Source organism: Bombina bombina, chromosome 4, assembly GCF_027579735.1.
Source record: "Bombina bombina isolate aBomBom1 chromosome 4, aBomBom1.pri, whole genome shotgun sequence".
NCBI classification, from domain to species: domain Eukaryota; kingdom Metazoa; phylum Chordata; class Amphibia; order Anura; family Bombinatoridae; genus Bombina; species Bombina bombina.
Window position 1 is genome coordinate 656,213,953 of NC_069502.1, and position 24,069 is coordinate 656,238,021.

General features: G+C 38.3%; 1 protein-coding gene across 1 annotated transcript in view; it reads right to left on the reverse strand.

The window, feature by feature from the left end:
• The window catches only part of LOC128655525 (uncharacterized), a 91,932-nt gene that overhangs the window by 34,027 nt on the left and 33,836 nt on the right, over positions 1–24,069 (reverse strand). Inside the window, exon 5 of the mRNA XM_053709133.1 lies at positions 23,562–23,729. Coding sequence (XP_053565108.1) covers positions 23,562–23,729 — 168 coding nt within the window. The remainder of the gene's footprint in view (positions 1–23,561; positions 23,730–24,069) is intronic.

The following is a 24,069-nucleotide window of genomic DNA, read 5'->3' on the forward strand; positions in this document are numbered from 1 at the left end:
ACGACAATTTTTAACTTTTTAATTACCTCAGGCAATACTTGTAAAATTATTTATTATTCAATGTAAATGGTGAAAGATAGTTCCAACTAAATTTCAACTAAAAAACTTATGCTTACCTGATAAATTAATTTCTTTCATGGTGGTGAGAGTCCACAATCCATTACTCCTGGGAATTACTCTTCCGCATTAGGAGGAGGCAAAAATCCCAAACCTCAAGAGCTCTATAAAGCTCCTCCAACCACATTGGTAACAGTTTGATGTATAGCCAAACAAAAAATGTAGGAAAAGAAATAAGGACAAAATAATAGAAGAAGGGAAAACAATGTGCACAAAAAATAAATCAATACCAAAAAGCGCAGGGTAGGGTTCTTGTGGACTCTCACCACCATGAAAGAAATAAATGTATTAGGTAAGCATAAATTCTTTTTTCATGCAGCTGGTGATTCATGCAGCTGGTGAGAGTTTACGATCCATTACTCCTCAGTACTAATACCCAATCTGTGGAGTCCACAAGTAATGAGAAGTAAGAGTGGCATAAAAAGAACATATTTTTTAACAAAGAGACCAAAGCCACAACCCAATAAATAAACCAGGTAAATATACAAATAAAATGACCTACAGGCTAAAATCAAAATAGACCTGAGACAAGAAGTGGCAACTGATCTAATAGGTTAAGCAGTAATCCGTTTAGATGGAAGCTGACCTGCCTCCAAGAAAGCCTTATGGATCAAAAGTTTCAACCAAGAAGCCAAAGAAACAGCAGAAACAGCCCTCTCTTGGAACCAGAAAAAATTAACAAACAAACTAGAAGTTTTTCTGAAATCCTTAGTAGCTTCAACATAATACTTTAATGCTCTAACAACATGCAAATTATGAAGAAGTCTTTCTAAATAATAATTTGGATTAGGACACAAAGAAGGGACAACAATTTCCTGACATATATTGGCTGAAGACACAACCTTGGGTAAGAAGACACATTTGGTCTGTAAAACTGCCTTATCCTGATGAAAAATGAGATATGCAGGATCACATGAAAGAGTAAAAAACTCAGAGACTCTTCTTGCAGAAGAAATAGCCAAAAGAAACAAAACCTTCCAAGAAAGAAGCTTAATATCCACATTATGCATAGGCTCAAATGGAGGAGCCTGCAAGATCTTCAAAACCAAATTTAGATTCCAATGAGGAGAAATTGGTTGCATAATAGGCTGAGTTTTACCCCTTTTGGAGAGGCCCCAAAGAACTACTATCTGATTGAAAATTCAGATGGAGAGACCAATCTCCTGGAGGCAAGGACTGACAAATGAGAATATCCGCTTCCCAGTTGTCCATTCCCAGCATAAATTAGAGAGCAATTGACTTCTGTCCAGAAAAGTATCCAAGATACTTCCTTCATGGCTAGGGAACTGTGAGATCCCTCCTGATGATTGACATAGGCCACTGCTGTAACATTGTTTGTCTGAAAACTGAGAAAAGACTCCCTTTTCAACAGAGGCCAACTCTGAAAGGCTCTACAAATTGCACAGAGTTCTTGAACATTTATTGGTAATCTCACCTCCAGAGGATACCAAACCCCTTGTGCTCTCTGAGACCCCCAGACAGCCCCCCAACCTGAAATATTTTCATCTGTAGAGAACACAGACCAAAAAAAAAGCCCCCTGCAAGACCGACTTGTTCTGAAATCTAGATGAATCATTTGAGATAGATGAGTATGGTTCCCTGCACCATTGCCAAAAGCTGAAACAAAAACGCTGAAGAGGCCTCATGTAGAACGAGCAAATGGAATAACATCAGAAGCCGCAATCATGAAACCTAACACCTCCATACAAATAGCCACAGATGGAAAAGAAAAAGAGACCGAAGGTTTAGACAAATGGACATTATCTTCAACCTTCTTTTATCTGTCAATGAAAGGCTCATGGAAACTGAATCTACCTGAACCCCTAGAAAAAAACAACTTTTGTCTGAGGAACTAGCAAAATCTTTGGAAAACTAACTTTCTAAACATGATGTTGAAGGAACAACAGTCTGCTGATGTGAGATTCTACTAAATTAAATTTTGGAGCTTGAACCAAAATATCTTCCAGGTAAGGAAACACCGCAATACGCTGAGTTTTGATCATTAACAAAAAGGAACCCAGAACCTTGAGAATATTCTAGGAGCTGTAGCCAAACCAAATGGTAGAGCAACAAACTGAAAATGCATGTCCAGAAAGGCAAACCTTAAAAACTGATAATGTTCCCTCAGAACAGGAACATGAAGTTAAGCATCCTTTAAATCTATTGTGGACATAAACTAACCTTGCTGAACAAAAAGTAGAATAGTCCTAATAGTCTGCATTTTGAGCGAAGGATCACTGAAAAAGTTGTTCAGAGCCTTTAGATCCAGAACTGGTCTGAATGTTTCCTTCTTCTTTGGAACAATGAAGAGATTGGAGTATAACTCCATTTCCTGTTCACACCCATAGATTCTAGATCCGACACTGACTGAAAAAAAGGACTGAGCATTCAGAGGATTTCTCTGAACACTGGACAGAAAAACCTTCCCCTGCGAGGGGGAAACCTATTTAATAACCTGAACAGACTGAAACCAAGCTTCCAGAAAAAGGGGTAACCTGCCCCCTACCAAAGCCTTTTGGATTGGGGGCCATATCTTTATGCAGACTTGGATGAAGGAGCAGATTTCTTGGACTACTTAGACTTACTCAAGTTCAAACTTGGCTTCAAGACAGAACCATAGTAATCTTGTTTCTGAGTGGAAGAGTCAGATTTCAATGTCCTGGTCTGACGAATTAGACAAAATAGATACAAACCAGAACTAAATAACATCTTTCCCTGAAAAGAGACAGCTAAAAGCCTGGATTTAAAAAACATATCAGCAAGACTTTAACCATAAAGCCCATATAGAAAGTACTGCCAAAGACATACTTTTATCTTTAATCTTAATTATGTCAAAAACAGCATCACAAATGAAAGCATTCACACATTTAAGCAACTCCAAAAGGTTTATACAATCTTCAGTATCAGATTCCTCAAAGCAATGCCCAGAAAGACTTTTTAACCAAAAAGAAGAAGCAGCAGCCACATCAGCAATAGAAACTGCTGGTCTAAAAAGATATCCTGCTTGCTGAAAAGCCTTTCTAAGAAAAGACTCTAACTTCCTATCGAAAGGGCAGTTAAAGGAAGAGCTGTCTTCCAAAGGAATAATACTATGTTTAGCCAAAGTAGAAATGGCCCCATCCCCTTTGGGAACAGTTTCACAAAGCCCAATGTTAGAAGCTGGTAAAAGATACAATTTCTTAAACCTTGCAGAAGGATTAAAATGAATGCTTGGCTTAGCCCATTCTCTACAGACTATCTAAAAGACTCCATCAGGGATAGGAAAAACCTCAGGAGATTCCTAATAGTCTGCATTTTGAGCGAAGGATCACTGAAAAAGTTGTTCAGAGCCTTTAGATCCAGAACTGGTCTGAATGTTTCCTTCTTCTTTGGAACAATGAAGAGATTGGAGTATAACTCCATTTCCTGTTCACACCCATAGATTCTAGATCCGACACTGACTGAAAAAAAGGACTGAGCATTCAGAGGATTTCTCTGAACACTGGACAGAAAAACCTTCCCCTGCGAGGGGGAAGGTTAAAATGAATGCTTGGCTTAGCCCATTCTTTACAGACTATCTAAAAGACTCCATAAGGGATAGGAAAAATAGGTTTAAATATATTATCTAAACGATTAACATATATATCATCCCTATCTACTTTAGAAACTTTAACATTTAAAGTAAGCAAAGTCTCCCTTGAAAATAAACGGATATGTTAACTTTAAATAAAAAAAGAGGATGACTGATTCATGTTCAGAGGTAGACCCCTGATCATCAGAAAAAAAACTCTACCTCTGAGGACTCAGTAGATTCATAACAAGAAACATTAACCTCGGCAGGTTTAGAGCTAGTAGAAGGTAAATTATGAACTGACCTTTTAGGTTTACTTGAACAAGGCATGGCCGCCAACATTTCAGACACTGTAGAGCGAATAAAGTCCTTAACTTTAGGAGTTAAATCTGAAGAACTCTCCTGTAAGGAACAAACAGAAGGAGCAGTAACACCTTTAGAAACAAGAGCAGCATTAGACTGGTCAAAATGCATTAAAACATTAATAAATGTATTGTATAAGTTTGCTGAAATCCAGCTCCAAAACTGCCGAAAACTAAAAAAGAAATGAAATGCATGAAAACAAACATACAGTAAAAGGCAATATCCCCATTAAAAGAGCTCTTAAAGAAAGGGGAAAAAAACATTAACTCCTCTGAACATAGCTCTTAAAAACTTACAAAGTAAAAAAATGTTAAAGCAAATTTAGCGATAGGACACTCGACATCCAGATAGTGCACTAAAGAAGAGAGGGAGCGCAAACCAACCTAATAATGTCATATAAAGAAAAAAGTACACCAAAACTACATACGTTACCACGCCAACATGTGCAGGCCCGGGAACTGATGCACGTTACAAAATGTACGTCCATAAAAATGTGGTGCTATATATCATATATCAAGGTACAGTATAGAAAGAGGTCCCTATTAAAGAACAATGGGGTATAATATATTAAGATGGAGAATCAATATATTTTTAATATACTAGTTCATTTAATGCTCTAGGACTCCCCACTAGAATACATTAACAGCAATGCACAGTATAGAAATAGGTCTCAATTTAAGAACAATGGGGCACAATATATTAAGATGAAGAAACAATATATCTGTAATGTTCGAGGATTCCCCATTAGAGTACATTGACAGCACTTTTTAATATAAATGACAAAGGTATTTAGAAGCAGTAGACATTTGCAGATGCATTTCAGGGGGCAAGCTTTAATAGGAGAATAGCCCCATATTAGCGACAATTATCAGGGTGCCAAAGTAAGACAGGGCTTATTTACATGCAATCCATTGCAGTGTAAATAAAAGCATTATATCCTTATAATTTCTTCACATACTGCGTCCATACTAGCTCCTTGCTCAGTTTACCACACTGGGAGCACTGTAATATTCATTTAGCCCACATGAATCCCAAGGTTGAAAATACGTTCATTCTAAAACAGTATCCTGTTTAGTTAGACAACCACATGGTAAACACTGTAAAATCCACTTAGCCCTTGTAAACCCCATGGTAGAAAATGCATTTATTTTAGAATAGCATAAAGTATAAAATGAGCACTTTGGAATCATTTAACTTGGAGCTAACTAAATTGTGGTTTTGTCTATAGATGGGCAAAAGTCCGTATAGATACAAAGTATGAATATGAGGAATAACAATACATCTATTCATTCATCTATCTTTTGATGTACTCAGTTAATATGAGTAGGATTTAGCCCACAAAGGAACTGTGCTTTTAGTAGAGTCAGATACTGGTAACATAGGCTCACGGTTTATTTAACACTATCTGTGATAGGCAACAATTAATATGCAAATGTTGTAATTAACTATTGTCCTATAGGAGTCATCTACTTTCTTTTAAAGGCGGGGATTGTATCCACGCAAACTAGCAGCTTTGATAACGGCAACTCGCTAAAACATGTCAGCTGTATGAGCTGACTCCTATTTGGACGATACCACTACTGTTTTTCTGTTTGCACAACTTTATTTTACCATTGTTTGGATCAATAAAGACTTTTGCTTTTTATCTTAACCGGTGCTCCGTTACTTCTTTCAGTTGATTTGAGCTGTCTAATGCCAATGAAAAATGTAAAATGTCTCCGATAACTCATATTATGAAAAACGACAACCAGTTTGATGAAGAAGAATGATTAAATACATTAATATGCTCTCCCTTTATGTAATTGGTTAAGAGAACAAAATGATAGAAACATACATTTTGAATGCATGTAAGTAACAGAAGGTACATTATGTCTGCTTGTATATCCTATTTTGTAAACTTAATTAGTTCCCAAGATAGCATTATGCTTATCCCAGGCATACTTCAATCCTTTTACAGTATTTGTAGACTATTCCATGTATCAACCACTCTTTCTATAAAGAAATGATCATTCATTAAACCTGCTACTATTCAGCGTGAGACTGTGAACCCTTGTTCTACTGTTGCTCTTTTTTTAAAAATACATCTACTTTTGTTAAAAACCGTAAACCTACTTGATGGTTGCTATTATAGACTCTCAATTTTCTCCTCTTAAGGCTATGAAGTCCTTCCTTGTAGGTGTTATATCTTAATCCATGTACCATTCTAATAGCCTTCATTTGAACAATTTATAGTTAATTCCATTTGCTTGAAAATATAGTCTTCAGAACTGTATATAATATTTAAAATGATCCATAAGAAAGGGACAAAATATCCACCATGGAGGCCCATTATTGCAGGTTTCAATGGATCACTAGAAATAATTGGTGAATATTAAGATCATTTTCTACAAACCTTTGTAATAGGCCTACCGTCCAATGAACAAAATACACCAGATCAAATAAATAAGCAACACAGCATATCAGTATCAGTGTGGCTTTCCTCTGTGGATGTAGAGTCCCTATACTCTAGTATACCTCACAACAGTGGAATGGAAGCCATTCCTTATTATTTTGAACAGAGAGGTTCTAAATATAAAGAGCATTCAGAAATCATTATGAGACTACTTGATTTTGCTTAAACAAACAACTTATTTGTCTATGATGACCATTATCACCTCCAGTTGCGAGGCACGGCTATTGGGGCAATACTCATGCCCACATATGCCTGCCTCTATTTAGGCTGGGAGATGCAGTACATCACAGGTAATGAAAATCCTGAGTCCCAACACTCAATTTTGTAAAATCTCTAAATAATGAAATTCTGAACTTAGTTTACATTGTCAATGTATTTGGACAAAATTAAATTTTTGGACCTAGAAAGTGACAAAAAGAAGGGTTGTTGGGTACAATAATCTTTAAAAACCAACAGCTACTAACAGCCTGTTGAGAGCAGATATTCCTCATCCAAGGTACCTGAAACAAGGTATACCAGTTGGACAATTTCCACGTGTGTGTAGAAACTGCTCCAATGACAATAATTTTTCAGTGGCTTCTAAAGGCTTAGTCAATCATTTTAGACAAAGAGGCTATTCAAAAAAGTCCATCTCTAAAGGATATTAAAGAGTGTTTAACATGACACAGTCTAAAGTCCTATTTAAGGACTGGAGTGAAGTTTTATCCCAGAATGTAATACTAGGTGGCAGGACATATACAGCATCTTAAGAAGACATTGGCATCTCCTATTAACAGATCCTAAATTAGCCTAAATAGTGAGTCCACATCCACAGATCACTGCAAGGAAGGCACCAAATCTCAAGGATAAACTGGTCAGGAGTCATATGTGTCATCTTCACCCATTGGTAATTGGCTACAAAGAACGATGACTGAAAAAGGCAGGCAATTATATAGATGACTGTTTTTGTTCCATTCGCAGGTGAAGCTGATCTCCACATCATTATTATTCAAATATTGCACAAAGTCCTGACCCCCCCGACCAGATAATCAGAAGATCATCTATATAGTGTATATAGCTAATGATCTGGGGGGTGAAGAGGTTGCCATCTCCATAGATGTGGAACCGCTCCCACCACCCTATGAAGAGGTTAGCGTAGGAGGGGGCAAATTTAGCCCACATATCGGTCAAACGTCTCTGGAGATAAAAACCCCTGAAACATAAAAAATGTGCTCTAAAAGAAATTTGACAATATCAACGATGTACTGTTTAAGCTCATCAGCCAGATCTGTGAAGAGATCCAAAAATAATTCTATGGCCCTTAGGTCAAACCGAAGGGGGATACTAGAGTACAGTGACACTACGTCAACTGTTAGCCAACTGTACTCATGTCTCCACTCAATGTTTTTCATTCTTGTTATAGCATACCTCATGTCTCTTATGAAACTGGGGAGTTTTTGTACAAATGACTGAAGAAACTGATCAACCCAGTTTGACAATGGTTCAAGGAGGGACCCTATACCCGCCCCCCAGAGGCAGAACTTTTCTTCACTTTCTGCAATGAGATTTTTTTTTTGTGAAAAATTTTCTGCAGGTTATTTTTAAATACAATTCAATTTTAAATTAGACAGTTACACTAAGGCACAAGTTAAATTGCAATTTGTTGATTAACTGAAGAATAAAGCAATTTTTAACATTTTATAGTATAGTGCAGTAACTGATTTGATATGCTCTGAAAATCCTCTCAGGAAACCATTTGAGTGTCCCATTATACCCTTGGCTGCTTAATTTGTATAGAGAACGTTTTGTTTTGTATTGCCACTTTTGAACTTTTTAACTATCTTTGATGAATAAAGGAATACCTATTAACTGGCGATTGGAGCTGGTTTGCTGTGGATATCTGTTTATTTTTTAGTCTTATACGGAGCACTGGGGCTCCCTAACTACCTGGGCGACCACACCTCCAGACTTGAGCCAATTGCAAGCCACACATGCATCTTCTGTTATGTCACAATGTTTGGAGTCCAGGTGTTACCGCTCATAGAGTGGGTCACCTATAGGGTTGCCACCTCAGCCATGTTTTCTTGGATACTTATGAGTTACACATGCTGCAGGGTGTGCAGGGAGGAACATGTATTGTGTTTCTGGACAGCACTATTTATATTCCTCCCTGCACACCCTGCAGCATGTGTAACTTATAAGTGTTCTGTATTTTAAGGGACGGGTGGCAACCCTAGTCACCTAACACCAACTTGTTGTTTCCCCATATCTTGCTCCTACTGATGACCAAACAGGGGTAGGAGGGGTATATCCCTGGTCCCCTATGCTTACCGGAAGTCAGGCTTGAGATAAGGGTAGGAAAATTACTCTGGACTGACTCTGTAAATAAGCATACATTTTACTATATGTTCAATGGTTCAAATGTAAGAGGCAATTTACAGGGGATGGACTCTCTCTTGGTTTGTTTGTATATATGTGGGATGTGGAAAGTGATAAATTGGTATATATATATATATATATATATATATATATATATATATATGAAGAGAGAGGGTTGTAGATAGTTGCGCCACAATTAGAGCAATAGTAGTTATATAGTGAAAAGCTCTATGAGGATGTCCAATGCTTGCTGCTATTAGTAATGTCTCATTCCTCCTGGGTGAGACGAAAGTAGTGAGGATTGGAAACGGGTGTGTTCTGATAGCGCTTGCAGAAGATGTTCCTCATAAGTTGGTGGGGGAGGGGGAAAAAAGCAAAAATGGGAATATCCCCAGATAAGTGGTGAGTAATTGAGATCAAAATGAATGATAATAAATGCTCACCTGTTAGATCACAGGGATCAGCGATCAGCGACGAGTAGAAATGGATGGTGTATGTTAACACCAAAGCAAGAGTAAGGGAGGCAAGGGAATATGCCCCCAAATAAATATTTGGATGTATGAATATATGTAGTTGTATATAAACAGTTTGTATATATTCTTTATATATAATATATATAATATATATAATGTTAGTTAAGTATGCTGGATCAAAAGGCAACCACTTAGTTACTGTGGAAACGGTTGTTGTGGAAACAGAGGCTGCTTGTGGGAACTTCCAATTCTTACCACACTGTAAATGTGGACAGAGGGTAAAATGGAAGGAAGTTCCAGTTTATTATAAGCTGATAACCAGAAGAAAAAAGTTTTATTTATAAGAAAAATATTTCAGTTAAAAAAGTGTGTAAAAAATATATATATAGGGGTATTAAAATAGTGTATGTGTGTGGATAAATACTATTTTAAAAACAATTATAATTTATTATAAATCTCATTAAAATATAAGTTATGGGGTGTAGATAATAAACAGATAAAAGCACAGATAAAAGCGTACTAAATTAGCAAACAAATGTGTATACAGGCACTACTAATAAGTGCATAATAGTACAAAAAAGGGGCAGATGCCAAACGCTAAATGGGAAATGTAAGTAGCCAATCAACACGGCGGAATGAGGTGCCGAGTGAATGGCAATTTAACTTACTTGCAGAAAGAAGCTGGGCTGAGCTGTCGGGCAAATGGAAGATCCTAGGGATTAAAATGAGGAAGTACGGCTGAGACAAAAAACGCTGCAAAGAGCAGCTAGTGGCAAAGTCTCGGCGTGTGTGTCGAAGTTCCGGAAGTGACGTCACGAACGTGCGTCACGTGCCTTACGCGTTTCGTGAGCGTATCAGCTCACTTCATCAGAGGCTATTGAATCCTTTAGCATCCTGGTGGCCCTTAAATAGCGTCAAGCTATTTGATTAGGGAAAGGGTGTATTGTGTTTAGATCTAATTAATCAGATCTATATTTCATGTATGAAAGACATTTTTCAAATAATATATTGTTAATGAGGATATAAATAAATATAGTTGAGCTGGAGTTCCATTAGGAAACACTATAATCACTGGAAATTTTTTTTTTAATGAATTAGAATATTTTGAATAGTTAATTAAAAATGTATATATAAAAAATAAAAAATAAAAAATAAAAAATATATAATAAAATAAAATAAAACTGAAAATGAGTCATGGTACAATACAGTATTACTGACAGGTTAGAATGTAGGGATATGTGTAAATATGTAATGATGTTTACATCTATTTATGTGAAAAAGTAATAGTATTTTATTTTATTTTATTCTATTTCTTTAAAGGAAGGCTGCTAGGTCTATATCGGTATTCAGGCCATATGGTTTCCTGGTTTTTAATTTGTGGATCCAGTAAGTTTCTCTCTTTCTTAACTGGAGTAACCTATTTTCTCCTATTCTATGTGGAATGTGTTCAATGGCCTTAATTTTTAGGCCTTCCACACTTTTTTCATGGAATTCCTCAAAGTGGGTGCCAATGCCATATTCTGGTTTATCACTGGTGATGTTTTTTGTGTGTTCCAAGAATCTAGTCTTCAGTGTTCTTTTTGTTCTACCTATATAAATTTTATTACAGCTACAGGTTAACTGGTAAACAACAAATTCGGATTTGCAGTTCATCAAGCTACCAATTTCAAATTTGTTGTTTTCATTATCTGTGATCCATTTGTTTTCTTCCTTGTTTTTATTTTAATGAGATTTATAATAAATTATAATTGTTTTTAAAATAGTATTTATCCACACACATACACTATTTTAATACCCCTATATATATATATTTTTTACACACTTTTTTAACTGAAATATTTTTCTTATAAATAAAACTTTCTTCTGGTTATCAGCTTATAATAAACTGTAACTTCCTTCCATTTTACCCTCTGTCCACATTTACAGTGTGGTAAGAATTGGAAGTTCCCACAAGCAGCCTCCGTTTCCACAACAACCGTTTCCACAGTAACTAAGTGGTTGCCTTTTGATCCAGCATACTTAACTAACATTATATATATTATATATATTATATATAAAGAATATATACAAACTGTTTATATACAACTACATATATTCATACATCCAAATATTTATTTGGGGGCATATTCCCTTGCCTCCCTTACTCTTGCTTTGGTGTTAACATACACCATCCATTTCTACTCGTCGCTGATCGCTGATCCCTGTGATCTAACAGGTGAGCATTTATTATCATTCATTTTGATCTCATTTACTCACCACTTATCTGGGGATATTCCCATTTTTGCTTTTTCCCCCCTCCCCCACCAACTTATGAGGAACATCTTCTGCAAGCGCTATCAGAACACACCCGATTCCAATCCATATATATATATATATATATATATATATATATATATATATACAGTGGGGAAAAAAGTATTTAGTCAGCCACCAATTGTGCAAGTTCTCCCACTTAAGAAGATGAGAGAGGCCTGTAATTTTCATCATAGCTATACCTCAACTATGAGAGACAAAATGTGGAAACAAATCCAGACAATCACATTGTCTGATTTGGAAAGAATTTATTTGCAAATTATGGTGGAAAATAAGTATTTGGTCACCTACAAACAAGCAAGATTTCTGGCTCTCACATACCTGTATCTTCTTTAAGAGGCTCCTCTGTCCTCCACTCATTACCTGTATTAATGGCACCTTTTTGAACTTGTTATCAGTATAAAAGACACCTGTCCACAACCTCAAACAGTCACACTCCAAACTCCACTATGGTGAAGACCAAAGAGCTGTCGAAGGACACCAGAAACAAAATTGTAGCCCTGCACCAGGCTGGGAAGACTGAATCTGCAATAGGCAAGCAGCGTGGTGTGAAGAAATCAACTGTGGGAGCAATAATTAGAAAATGTAAGACATACAAGACCACTGGGGCTCCACGCAAGATCTCATCCCATGGTGTCAAAATGATCACAAGAACGGTGAGCAAATATCCCAGAACCACATGAGGGGACCTAGTGAATGCGCTGCAGAGAGCTGGACCGACGTAACAGAGGCTACCATCAGTAACACACTTCGCTGCTAGGGACTCAGATCCTGCAGTGCCAGACGTGTCCCCCTGCTTAAGCCAGTACATGTCCGGGCCCATCTGAAGTATGCTAGAGAGCATTTGGATGATCCAGAAGCGGATTGGGAGAATGTCATATGGTCAGATGAAACCAAAGTAGAACTGTTTGGTAGAAACACAACTTGTCGTGTTTGGAGGAGAGAGAACACCATACCTACTGTGAAGCATGGGGGTGGCAACATCATGCTTTGGGGCTGTTTCTCCGCAAAGGGAACAGGACGACTGATCCGTGTACATGAAAGAATGAATGGGGCCATGTATCATGAGATTTTGAGTGCAAACCTCCTTCCATCAGCAAGGGCATTGAAGATTAAATGTGGCTGGGTCTTTCAGTATGACAATGATCCCAAACACACCGCCCGGGCAATGAAGGAGTGGCTTCGTAAGAAGCATTTCAAGGTCCTGGAGTGGCCTAGCCAGTCTCCAGATCTCAACCCCATAGAAAACCTTTGGAGGGAGTTGAAAGTCCGTGTTGCCCAGCGAAAGCCCCAAAACATCACTGCTCTAGAGGAGATCTGCATGCAGAAATGGGCCAACATACCAGCAACAGTGTGTGACAACCTTGTGAAGACTTACAGAAAACGTTTGACCTCTGTCATTGCCAACAAAAGATACTTAAAGGGACAGTACACTGTAAAATTGTTTTTCTATAAATGTATTTTAAATGACTTGTTATACCAACTGCAGAGTATAAAATATTTGAGAAATTGCATTTTCGGGTTTATTTGTGTATCTGAAGTAGCTGGTTTTGTGCTTTGAAACCACAGCCTATTACAATGGGTTGAGCTTCAGGTAATATCAGATCTCATTATGTTATCACTTTGTGTACACACACTTGCTTCCTTATCTTGTATCTGTCTAGAAAACCAAAACTCAATACTTAGAGAGAACAATGGAAAATTATAATTTTATTACTTAACTATCATGCCCCCCCCCCCCCCCCACTGAGAGTGTAATCTCTTCTGCTGGCTGTGTTTACTTAGGCTTGTTAATAGCGTATACGCCAGTATCAAAACTTTCAGTATAGGTTGGGAAACCACAAGCTAAATCAGCTATTTCAAATGCTGAAATATGAGTAAAGGAGCTACTTGCAACCAATTTAATACACTCTAGCAGGTAAAAAGGATCATTGGGAATAATTTAAAGTGGAGAAAGTTTTTGGGTGAACTGTCCCTTTAACAAAGTATTGAGATGAACTTTTTATATTGACCAAATACTTATTTTCCACCATAATTTGCAAATAAATTCTTTCCAAATCAGACAATGTGATTGTCTGGATTTGTTTCCACATTTTGTCTCTCATAGTAGAGGTATACCTATGATGAAAATTACAGGCCTCTCTCATCTTTTTAAGTGGGAGAACTTGCACAATTGGTGGCTGACTAAATACTTTTTTCCCCCACTGTATATATATATATATATATTTTTTTTTTTTTTTACCAAAGAAACATACATACATATATATATAATATATATATATATATATATATATATATATATATATATATATATATATTATATATATATATATATATATAAATATTTATTTATGAATAAATATAGCATATTCTTCTATGTGAAGAACATTGCAATGTGAAATATTAATATATTTAGCACACTTGAGAAAACGCAATTGGGTTTTCACGCTCCTTTGAAGTCTATGGGGGAATACTTTAATGTGGTCACGATATTGGTCTTTCTGCGTGCGTTTGGTTAGCACGGAAGCAAAAACTTTTTACTTTCAACTTGTGCTCGTATTATGAGTTGAAACTAAACGCGATCACTTGAGCGCAATTCAAGTTAACGCTCGTCAGGTTAGCGTGTACGTAGAGCTGTGGTTAACTGTTGCACAAAAAAAATAAAACACATCAAAAATACATTACAAAGTAAAGTTACATTCATAATAACACCATCTAATAAAAATTCTTAAAAAAAAAAAAATTGCACACAAAAGTTATAAAGGCTCAAAGATATGAGATCTCAGGTGTTAGAAAAAAAAGGCAGGCAAAGGGATTTAACATTGAAATGCAAACATTAACATCTCTAAAGCTGTACAGTGCCCTCCACTAATATTGGCACCCTTGGTAAATATGAGCAAAGAAGACTGTGAAAATGTTTCCTTATTGTTTAACCTTTTGATCTTTTGTTAAAAAAAATACACAAAAATACCAACAGAGTGCGGTCCCAGCAACTCCAGCACCCAACAGGTCCCCAAACCGGAAATCTGGAAATCCACAAAGGTAGCCCAAAACAAGCACTGTCTCCTGGAGTGCCATAGCTGTAAAGCGGATGAACCACTCTGCAAAAGTATATTGAAGAGTAGAAAGTAGCAGGCACTACGCAGGGGTGCACAAAAAAGTCCAAAAGTTTATTATAGAATAAATATAAAAATACAAAAAGGCAAAAGTTCATGGTCTGTACAGCTTTGTTTCATGTCCATGAACTTTTGCCGTTTTGTATTTTTATATTTATTCTATAACAAACTTTTAGACTTTTTTGTGCACCTCTGCATAGTGCCTGCAACTTTCTACTCTACAAAAATACTCTGATCTCATGGATATGAAACAATTGAAAACACAGGTTTATCCAAAAAAATATATGTTTGTTTTTTCATGTTTTAGAATACCTGGTTGACTAGTAACAGAACTGTTGAACCATAACTTCCTGTTTCGCAGGGGTATAAATACGAGGTAACACATAGGCCAAATTCCCTTAGTCATTCATCACAATGCGTATGTCCAAGGAATATAGCTGTGATGTACGGCAAAAGGTTGTTGAGCTTCACAAAATGGGAAGTGGCTATAAGAAAATAGCAAAAGCATTGAAAATACCCATTTCCACCATCAAATCAATAATTAAAAAGTTCCAGTCAACTGGAAATGTTAGGAATCAACCTTGAAGAGGATGTGTGTCTATATTGTCTCAAAGACCTCTGAAGAGGATGGTTCAAGAGGCCAAAATATCTCAAGAATCAGCATTAGGCATTGTAGGAGAAGACTCAGAACTTTTATCTTGGCAAAGGGAGATAGCACAAAGTATTGACTAGCGTGCCAATAATTGTGCCACACAAATATTTAACAAAGATTTTTTTTTTTTATAAACCTGTGTTGTGTTTGCAATTGTTTGATATTTTGTGTATTTTTCTGAAAAAAAAAAGATTAGGTTAAACAATAAATATTATTTTTCATAGCCTTCTTTGCTCATATATATATATATATATATATATATATATATATATATATATATATATATACACACACACACACACACATGCATTTATGTATTTATATGTGTATATATGTATTTACAAACATATATAAACAAATAAACACAAATACATATGTATACATATATAGACATACAGTACAAGTGCATTTTAGTGCAAGTCAAGTAAATGAAAACATTTAAAAGCATATTTATGCAATATTCCAATTTACTAAAGTGTTAAACTTTGTACTTAGTGTAAACAATTCCCATTCCAATGTTCTACACATAGCCGATGTTATATGGATTTCTAAATAGATATTCCTGCCACCCCACCCTTCTTACGACTGCAAAATTGACCTCTTTCCTGGAGCACTACTTCCTAAAGGGAGGACTTATCCACTCTCCAAAGCTGAAACCAAGGCCATGGAGGACTATATTCAAGAGAACCTAGCTAAAGGTTTTATTCGCCCTTCCTCTTCTCCTGCCGGGGTTAGCTTATTTTTCGTCAGTAAAAAGGATGGTGGGCTCAGACCCTGTATCGACTACAGAGCCCTAAACAATATCACTATGAAGAATCGCTATCCTATTCCATTAAACACTGAACTTTATGATTGGCTCCAAAATGCTCGCTACTTCACTAAGTTGGATCTACGTGGGGCGTACAATCTTATTCATATATTCCCAGGGCATGAATGGAAGACTGCCTTCAACACGAGATCAGGGCATTACGAATACCTTGTAACACCTTTTGGGCTGTGTAATGCCCCTACAGTCTTTCAAGCATTTGTCAACGATGTCTTCCGTGACCTCCTCAATCACACTGTCATTGTCTACCTGGATAATATCCTTATTTTCTCCTCCACCCTTGAGGAGCATCATGAACACGTGAGACAGGTACTTCTTTGCCTAAGAGACAATTCTCTGGTAGCCAAACTGGAGAAATATGAGTTTGATCAAGTCCAGATCCAGTTCCTTGGCTATGTCATCTCGAAGGAAGGTTTTGCCATGGATCCTTCTAAGCTCACCGCAGTTCTGGAATGGCCTTAACCCACTTCATTAAAGGAACTTCAGAGATTCTTGGGGTTCTCCAATTATTACCGCAAGTTTATAAAGCTCTTTACCCAGATAGTTGCTCCACTCACTGAGTTGACTAAACGAAACAAGGACTGCAAAAATTGGCCTCCTGAAGCCATGGATGCCTTCTCTCATCTGAAAAAGTCCTTTTGTTCTGCTCTTGTGCTCCTCTATCCTGATCCTGACCTGCAGTTCACTTTAGAGGTTGACGCCTCCGAGATTGGAGCTGGAGAATTCTTAACCCAAAGGGATCCTTCAACCTCCAAGTTGCATCCTGTAGCCTTTTTCGCCAAACGCTTTACTCCAGCAGAGAGAAATTACGATGTGGGTAATCATGAACTCTCAGTCATTAAGATGGCCTTGACTAAATGGCGTCATTGGCTAGAGGGTACTGCCAACCCCATTCAAATTCTCACTGACCACAAGAATCTGACGTACCTAGAGACTACTCATCGACGTAATCCTCGACAGGCCATGAGGGCCTTGTTCTTTTCCTGTTTTAACTCTGTGGTCTCTTATCTTCCTGGGACCAAAAATAAAAAGGCTCACGCATTTCCCCGTCAGTTTCCTCAATCTAGTGATTCCTCTAAAGCTCCTATTGAACACATTATACCCCTCTCCTGTGTGGTTGCTCAACGTAACACCTCTCTTCTTCAGAGACTGCAATGTACCCAGTCTAGAAAGCCTCCTGAAGCCCCCGCGGTTCCCGATATCTTCTTTGTACCTCTGAACCTACGCACCCCTGTGCTATCCTGGCCTCATGATAGTAAACTTTCAGGACATCCTGATTTGACAAGAACTTTAAGCTTCTTTCCCAACATATATGGTGGCCTACCATGAAGTTTGATGCTCAGGACTATGTGAAAGCCTGCACGACTTGTGCTGCCAACAAGACTCCCAAATCCTTCCCTCCTGGCTTACGCCAACCGTTGTCCATTCCCAAACAACCTTGGACGCACATAATGATGGATTTCATTGTGGACCTCCCTCCTTCTGACCATCATACAGTTATCTGATTTGTGGTGGATCGACTTTCCAGATTGGCTAATTTTGTACCCCTAAAGAAACTGACACCTGCCCAAGAATTATCATCTCTTTTTCTGTTACATGTGGTACGACTACATGGGATTCCTGTGAATATTGTTTCCGATAGAGGTCCTCAATTCATCTCTACTTTTTGGAAAGCCTTTTGCAAATTGATTGGAACCACTGTTTCCTTGTCTTCTGGCTACCATCCTCAGCCTAATGGGCTGACTGAGAGAGTGAATCAAGATCTCAAAACCTATCTCAGAACGTTTGTTAATACTCTCCATACCAACTGGTCTGAATTACTACCCCTAGCTGAGCTGGCAAAGAACACTCATTGGCACTCTTCTCTACGATGTTCTCCATTTCCAGCTGCAGCAGGTTACCAACCTCATGTCTTTCCTCTTTCTGCTCAGTCCACAGGGGTTCCTGCTGCAGATCGACACATTACTAACCTCACTACTCATTGGCAACGTATTCGCTCTCAGTTATGTTCAGCTGTGTCCAGATACAAGAGGTTTGCTGATCATCATCATAGAGCTTCTGTTTGTGCCTTTTTGGTAGGTGAACGTGTTTGGGTCTCTACCCGACATATTTGTCTACATCAACCCAGTCACAAATTAGGGCCTAGGTTTATTGGCCCTTACAAGGTCCTTAAAAAGACTGTCTCCTGTTGTCTACAGAGTGGCCTTGCCCAGAACCCTGTGCATACACTCAGTCTTCCACATCTCACTACTCAAGCCCTACATCAGGAACAGATATACTCAGCTTCGACCTCCTCCTCTTCCCCTCCTGATCCATGGTGACCGAGTATGAGGTTGCTAAGATCCTGGACTCCAGATACAGGCGCAGGTAACTACAGTACCTTGTGCATTGGAAGGGTTACTCTGTGGCAGATCGTTCCTGGGTTCCTGCCCATGATGTACATGCTCCATCATTGGTCTCCAGAATCCATGCTACTCATCGTTTGAAACCGACTCTGATTCCCGGAGGGAACCCTTGAAGGGGGGGCTATGTCACGGCATGCCACTCTGGCTGTTGCAAGGGACGCAGCGGTTGTTGCTCTGGCTGTTGCCAGGTATGCGGTGGTTCCTGTGAGTCTCTCCCCTTCTGAAGCCGGTCCGGATCTCATGTGGTGCAAATCCTGCACCTATGTAAGTCTGTCATTTACTATCTTCACTGCCCAAGTATAGGTGTTGCTTAGTGTGCTCCTAGGTGTGGTATTGTTTTATGCTGAACTGTTATATTGTTGCTGAACTCTGCTTGTCTGACCACTCTGCCTGCTTAACCCCTGATCTGCAGGATTGCTATACTGTTGCTGAACTCTGCTTGTCTGACCACTCTACCTGCTTAACAACCCCTGATCTGCTGGATTGCTATACTGTTAATGAACTCTGCTTGTCTGACCACTTTGCCTGCTTAACCCCTGAACTGCTGGATTGCTATAATGTTGCTGAACTCTGCTTGTCTGACCACTCTACCTGCTTAACAACCCCTGATCTGCTGGATTGCTATACTGGTGCTGAACTCTGCTTGTCTGACCACTCTGCCTGCTTAACCCCTGAACTGCTGTATTGATATAATGTTGCTGAACTCTGCTTGTCTGACCACTCTGCCTGCTTAACCCCTGAACTGCTGGATTGCTATACTGTTGCTGAACTCTGCTTGTCTGAACACTCTGCCTGCTTAACCCCTGAACTGCTGGATTGCTATACTGTTGCTGTACTCTGCTTGTATGACCACTCTGTCTGCTTAACCCCTTAACTGTTGGATTGCTTTTGTTGCTGACTCCTGCCTGTTACTGGTCCTTCTATTGGTTTACCCCTGAACTGCTATACTGCTAGATTGTCTTCCTGTTGCCGCCAAGGACTACCTGCCTATTGTGAGCACTGCTTACCTCCTTTTTCAAACTCTCTCTGCTCTGGCCAAGTTTGGTCTGATAGGGGAATATCCCATGAGCATTACAAACAGGGGATGATCCCTGTGGATGGGCCTCCTTCAGGTCTATGGTCATCATGAACTGACTTTCCTGGACCAAGGGAAGAATGGAACAAATGGTTTCCATTTTAAAGGACGGAACCCTGAGAAACTAAAATGAGTTGAAAAGTTCCCTTTGTTTTGTGAACCACAAACAGATTTGAATAAGATCCTAGACCCTGTTCTCTTACTGGAACTGAAACAATCACTCCCAATTAGGAGAGATCCTGAACGCAGTCTAAGAATGCCTCTCTTTTTACCTGATCTGCAGATAACCTTGAGAAGAGAAATCTCCCTTGGGAGGATGAGATTTGAATTCTATTCTGTACTCCTGAGATACTATTTCTACAGCCCAAGGATCTGGGACATCTCGTATCCATGCTTGACGAAATGGGGAAAGTTTGCCCCCCACTTGATCTGATCCCGGACCGGGGGGTCAGATCCTTCATGCTGACTTAGTTGAGGGTTTCTTTGATTGCTTTCCCTTGTTCCAAGACTGATTGGGTCTCCAAGAAGACTTGGGCTGCTCCTGCTTGGAAGAGGGAGGAGACTTTAGAAGGAACGAAAATTACTTTGACATTCTTTAGGTCTGTTCTTCTTGTCTTGTGGTAGAAAATACTCTTTGTGACGAGACCAATCTCGCCACTGTGCATTGGAGGAGCCTGGTTGCCCGCCTGCTGCCTTTAGACTATGGCCCCATGTTGAAACGCTTACTTTTCCCCTGCAAAGACACGAAAGCCAGGTCATTCAGTACTTCCCCTATTTGAACAGTGATACCCCAGATAGCTATGCCATGTAGCCCATTTGTATAATGAAAGACGTTGGCTCCATGGCAATTGAACTGTATTTCTCTGTCTGTGATAATTACATCAACCATTGTGTAAGATAATTGTATCAACCATTGTGTAAGGTAATTGTATCAACCATTGTGTAAGGTTAATGTATCAACCATTGTGTAAGCTAATTGCATCCCAGGCAGAGGGGATGATTTTGTGTGGGAGTGTCTGAGAGTATTGTATGTGTTTATTGGTTGTTTTACAAAACCCTGTGGATGGTACTAATGTGTAAAAATGTGTATATAAGAACAATAAACCCACAGCTCTGGCTGATATCTGTTTGACCCTCACCATGGAGCTTTGACTCATGCTTGGTGGAGGGAGTGGGGAAATTTACTGTATGCTGCCTGTGCCTCTGCCCTTTTATGCCAGGGTTATACCGTTACACTCTTTTCCACCTGAAATATCAGAAATTATTTCAGCCAGACTAGGCCCAAACAAAGTCTTACCCTTGTAAGGAAACACCAAGAACTTAGACTTGGAGGTAACGTCAGCTGACCAAGATAAAAGCCACAGAGCCCTATGGCTCCCATGTTAGCATCATAGATAAAAATTGGCTAATTTGAGAGCCTTAATCCTATCTTGGATCTCCTCCAACGGAGATTCTTCTAAAATTAAGTCAGGCTGTGGCAATACAAACTGAAGACCCTGATGAACATACATCTTCTTCAAATAAGCCTCCAGCTTATTGTCCATTGGATCATTAAAGGAACAGCTATCCTCAATAGGGATCGTAGTTCTCTTAGTCAAAGTATAAATAGCCCCTTCTGCACCATGCACCATGAATCTTTAATGGAGTCAGCAACAGGAAAACATCTTTTTAAAGACAGGAGACGGGAAGAAAGGTATCCCTGGCTTCTCCTATTCCTATGTAATAATGTCCGTCACACGGTCTGAAAAAGGAAACACAGAAGAAGGGACATCATAGTATTTCCTAAGCTTACTAGATTTCATAGGGTTGACAGCGAAAGAAGGGTCGGGGTCGTCCAAAGTAGCCAATACCTCCTTTAACAATAAATGAAGGTGTTCAAACTTAAATCTGAAGTGTACTTCAGCATCAGACAAAGGAATTAAAAATCTGATGACAAATAAACTCCTCCAGGAGGCTGAGACAAACTGCAGGGCACTGTATGTGACGCCATTGCGGCTTGGGACGTTTGAGGAGAAAGCTGTGGCATTGCCTGAACAGCATTATCCTGAGAGACATTAGGCTCAGAAACAAGGACCTTATCTTTTCAGTCCTTTCCAAACATGAGGGACAGGTAAAATCACTTAGGCCTCAAGACACAATAAACATTTATTCAAAGGAACAGACCCCTGTTCCATGTTCATAATTAAATAATTTCCACCAATTACCGGAACCCCAGGTAAAGAAGAAAAAATAGAAAAAATACTGTCACTTTAACAAATAAAAACTGTTTTAGACTGAGCGGTCTACACTTGTGAATAAAAACTTTAGAAATAACACAAAGGCTCCTTAATAACAGTAGCTTACAAAGCAAGGACCACCTGACAACTTTCTAACTGCTTAAAAGCCACCACTACTCTACTGAAGAGATTGACGTGGACACAGGTAAACACAAAATCCTTGCTTGCAGGGAAGAGTACCCGAAAAAGGAATTCATATCTTCAGACACCAAACTTCACCTCCTCCATTGACAGAGGCAAAGAGAATGACTGGGGATTATGGGTAGGGGAGTGACACTTAACAGCTTTGCTGTGGTGCTTTTTGCCTCCTCCTGCTGGCCAGGACTGATATTCCCACTAGTAATTGGAATGACGTTGTGGACCCTCCATGTCTTAGGAAAGAAAACACCATTTTTTAGGGTGGATTTGTGGGGCTAGTAGATCCTTCACTGGGCTGTCCTGTTCCAGCACAGCCAAGATCCGCCCCTCCAAAAAAAAAAATTATCAAGGGGTCTTCAAAAGATATAACTGTGACAATAAATATGTCATCCAAAGGGTCTGCAACATCTCAATGAAGATAGGAAAGTCTACCACTATGACAGGGTTACTTTTCTGTAAGATACCCATGCCCTTAAACTAAAATGACTTTCACTTCCAAGCTAATTTTTAAACGTCCTGAAAGCTTTGACATGCATTTCGAGATCCTTTATAGAAACAAACAAATCTATTCACCTTTGCTTTGTGTTACTTCAAGGAATAAATAATTGTTCCTTTTCTCAGTTCAAGGGCAATTTCATAAGTCTACAATATTAGAGTGGAGGGGAACTCACCTTGATAGATACTATCACATAAAACAAGATATTAATCTAACAGTATGTACAGTTCTCTTTGGATATCTTTGTACGCAACTTAAAAGCAATGGAAGAACTTGTAAGATGGAACCTAATGTCAAACAAATAGGAATGTAAACTACAAAACCTGTGATTTTCACATTATTTCTTAATCAAATATGATACATTAAATAGTGACAGATTTACTTTGAGCTTGGCATTAAAGCCTATATATAAAGTATTAAACTATTTTTGCCAGAGTTAGAGTGAGAATTTTCAGAAATAACTTCATTGTCCAATATATATAATGAACAGCAAAACTTATTTCTGCCTATTTAATCTATAAAATTAATTCTAATGCTTCACCTGATATTTCAGAGCTATCTGGGGAGTATTTATATATAAAATGTTTCTAAAACAAATGGGTAATGTAGATAAAAAGTATAGTTATGTATTAACAAAGAAGAAACTGGAGTCAAAAGAATACAAGACTATGGCTAATTTAAGTTAGCCCTATGTTCTATCACACATGAAAAAAGTAAAAGAAATAATACAATTAGAACATGGTGAACCACAATAAACTATAAGATGGCAGTCTAGTAAGCTGTTTCTTGTTCATTCAGTATTAGTGCATTTTATGAGTAAGAAAATTAAAACCGTATGTGACAATGTAATAGAAACAAGACCGTTTCACTACTTACAGAATGCTGGGCTAGGATTCCAGTGCTACAGAATTTTGTGGCGCGATAGAAATAAATGATAATAATAATAATTACCTGTGTTTGTAAATTAGATACATGATCAACCAGTAAGGCCTTGTCTCTTCTCAGTTCGGTATTAATATGATCTTCTTTGGCCAAAATTGCACGCATCTCAGCAATTCGACTGCTTATAGTGGTGGAACTCAAGTCTTGAAATTTACTGTCCTTATTTAACATGGTGATCTAGAATAAAAAATAATAGGAATTAAAGGGATACTGAACTAAATTTTTTAATGTCAGATAGAGCATGCAATTTTAAGCAGCTTTCTAATATATTTCTATTATCAATTTTAATTTGTTCTCTTTGTATCCTTATATGAAAAACCATGAATGTAAGCTTACAAGCCGACCCATCTTTGGCTCAGCACCTGAGTAGCGCTTGCTGATTGGTGGCTAAATGCAGACCAAAAATGTGCCGGTTCGTAAGCTTACATTCCTGCTTTTTTCAAATAAAGATACCAAGAGAACAAAGAAAAATTGATAAAGTTGTTTAAATTGCATGCTCTATCTGAATCATGAAAGA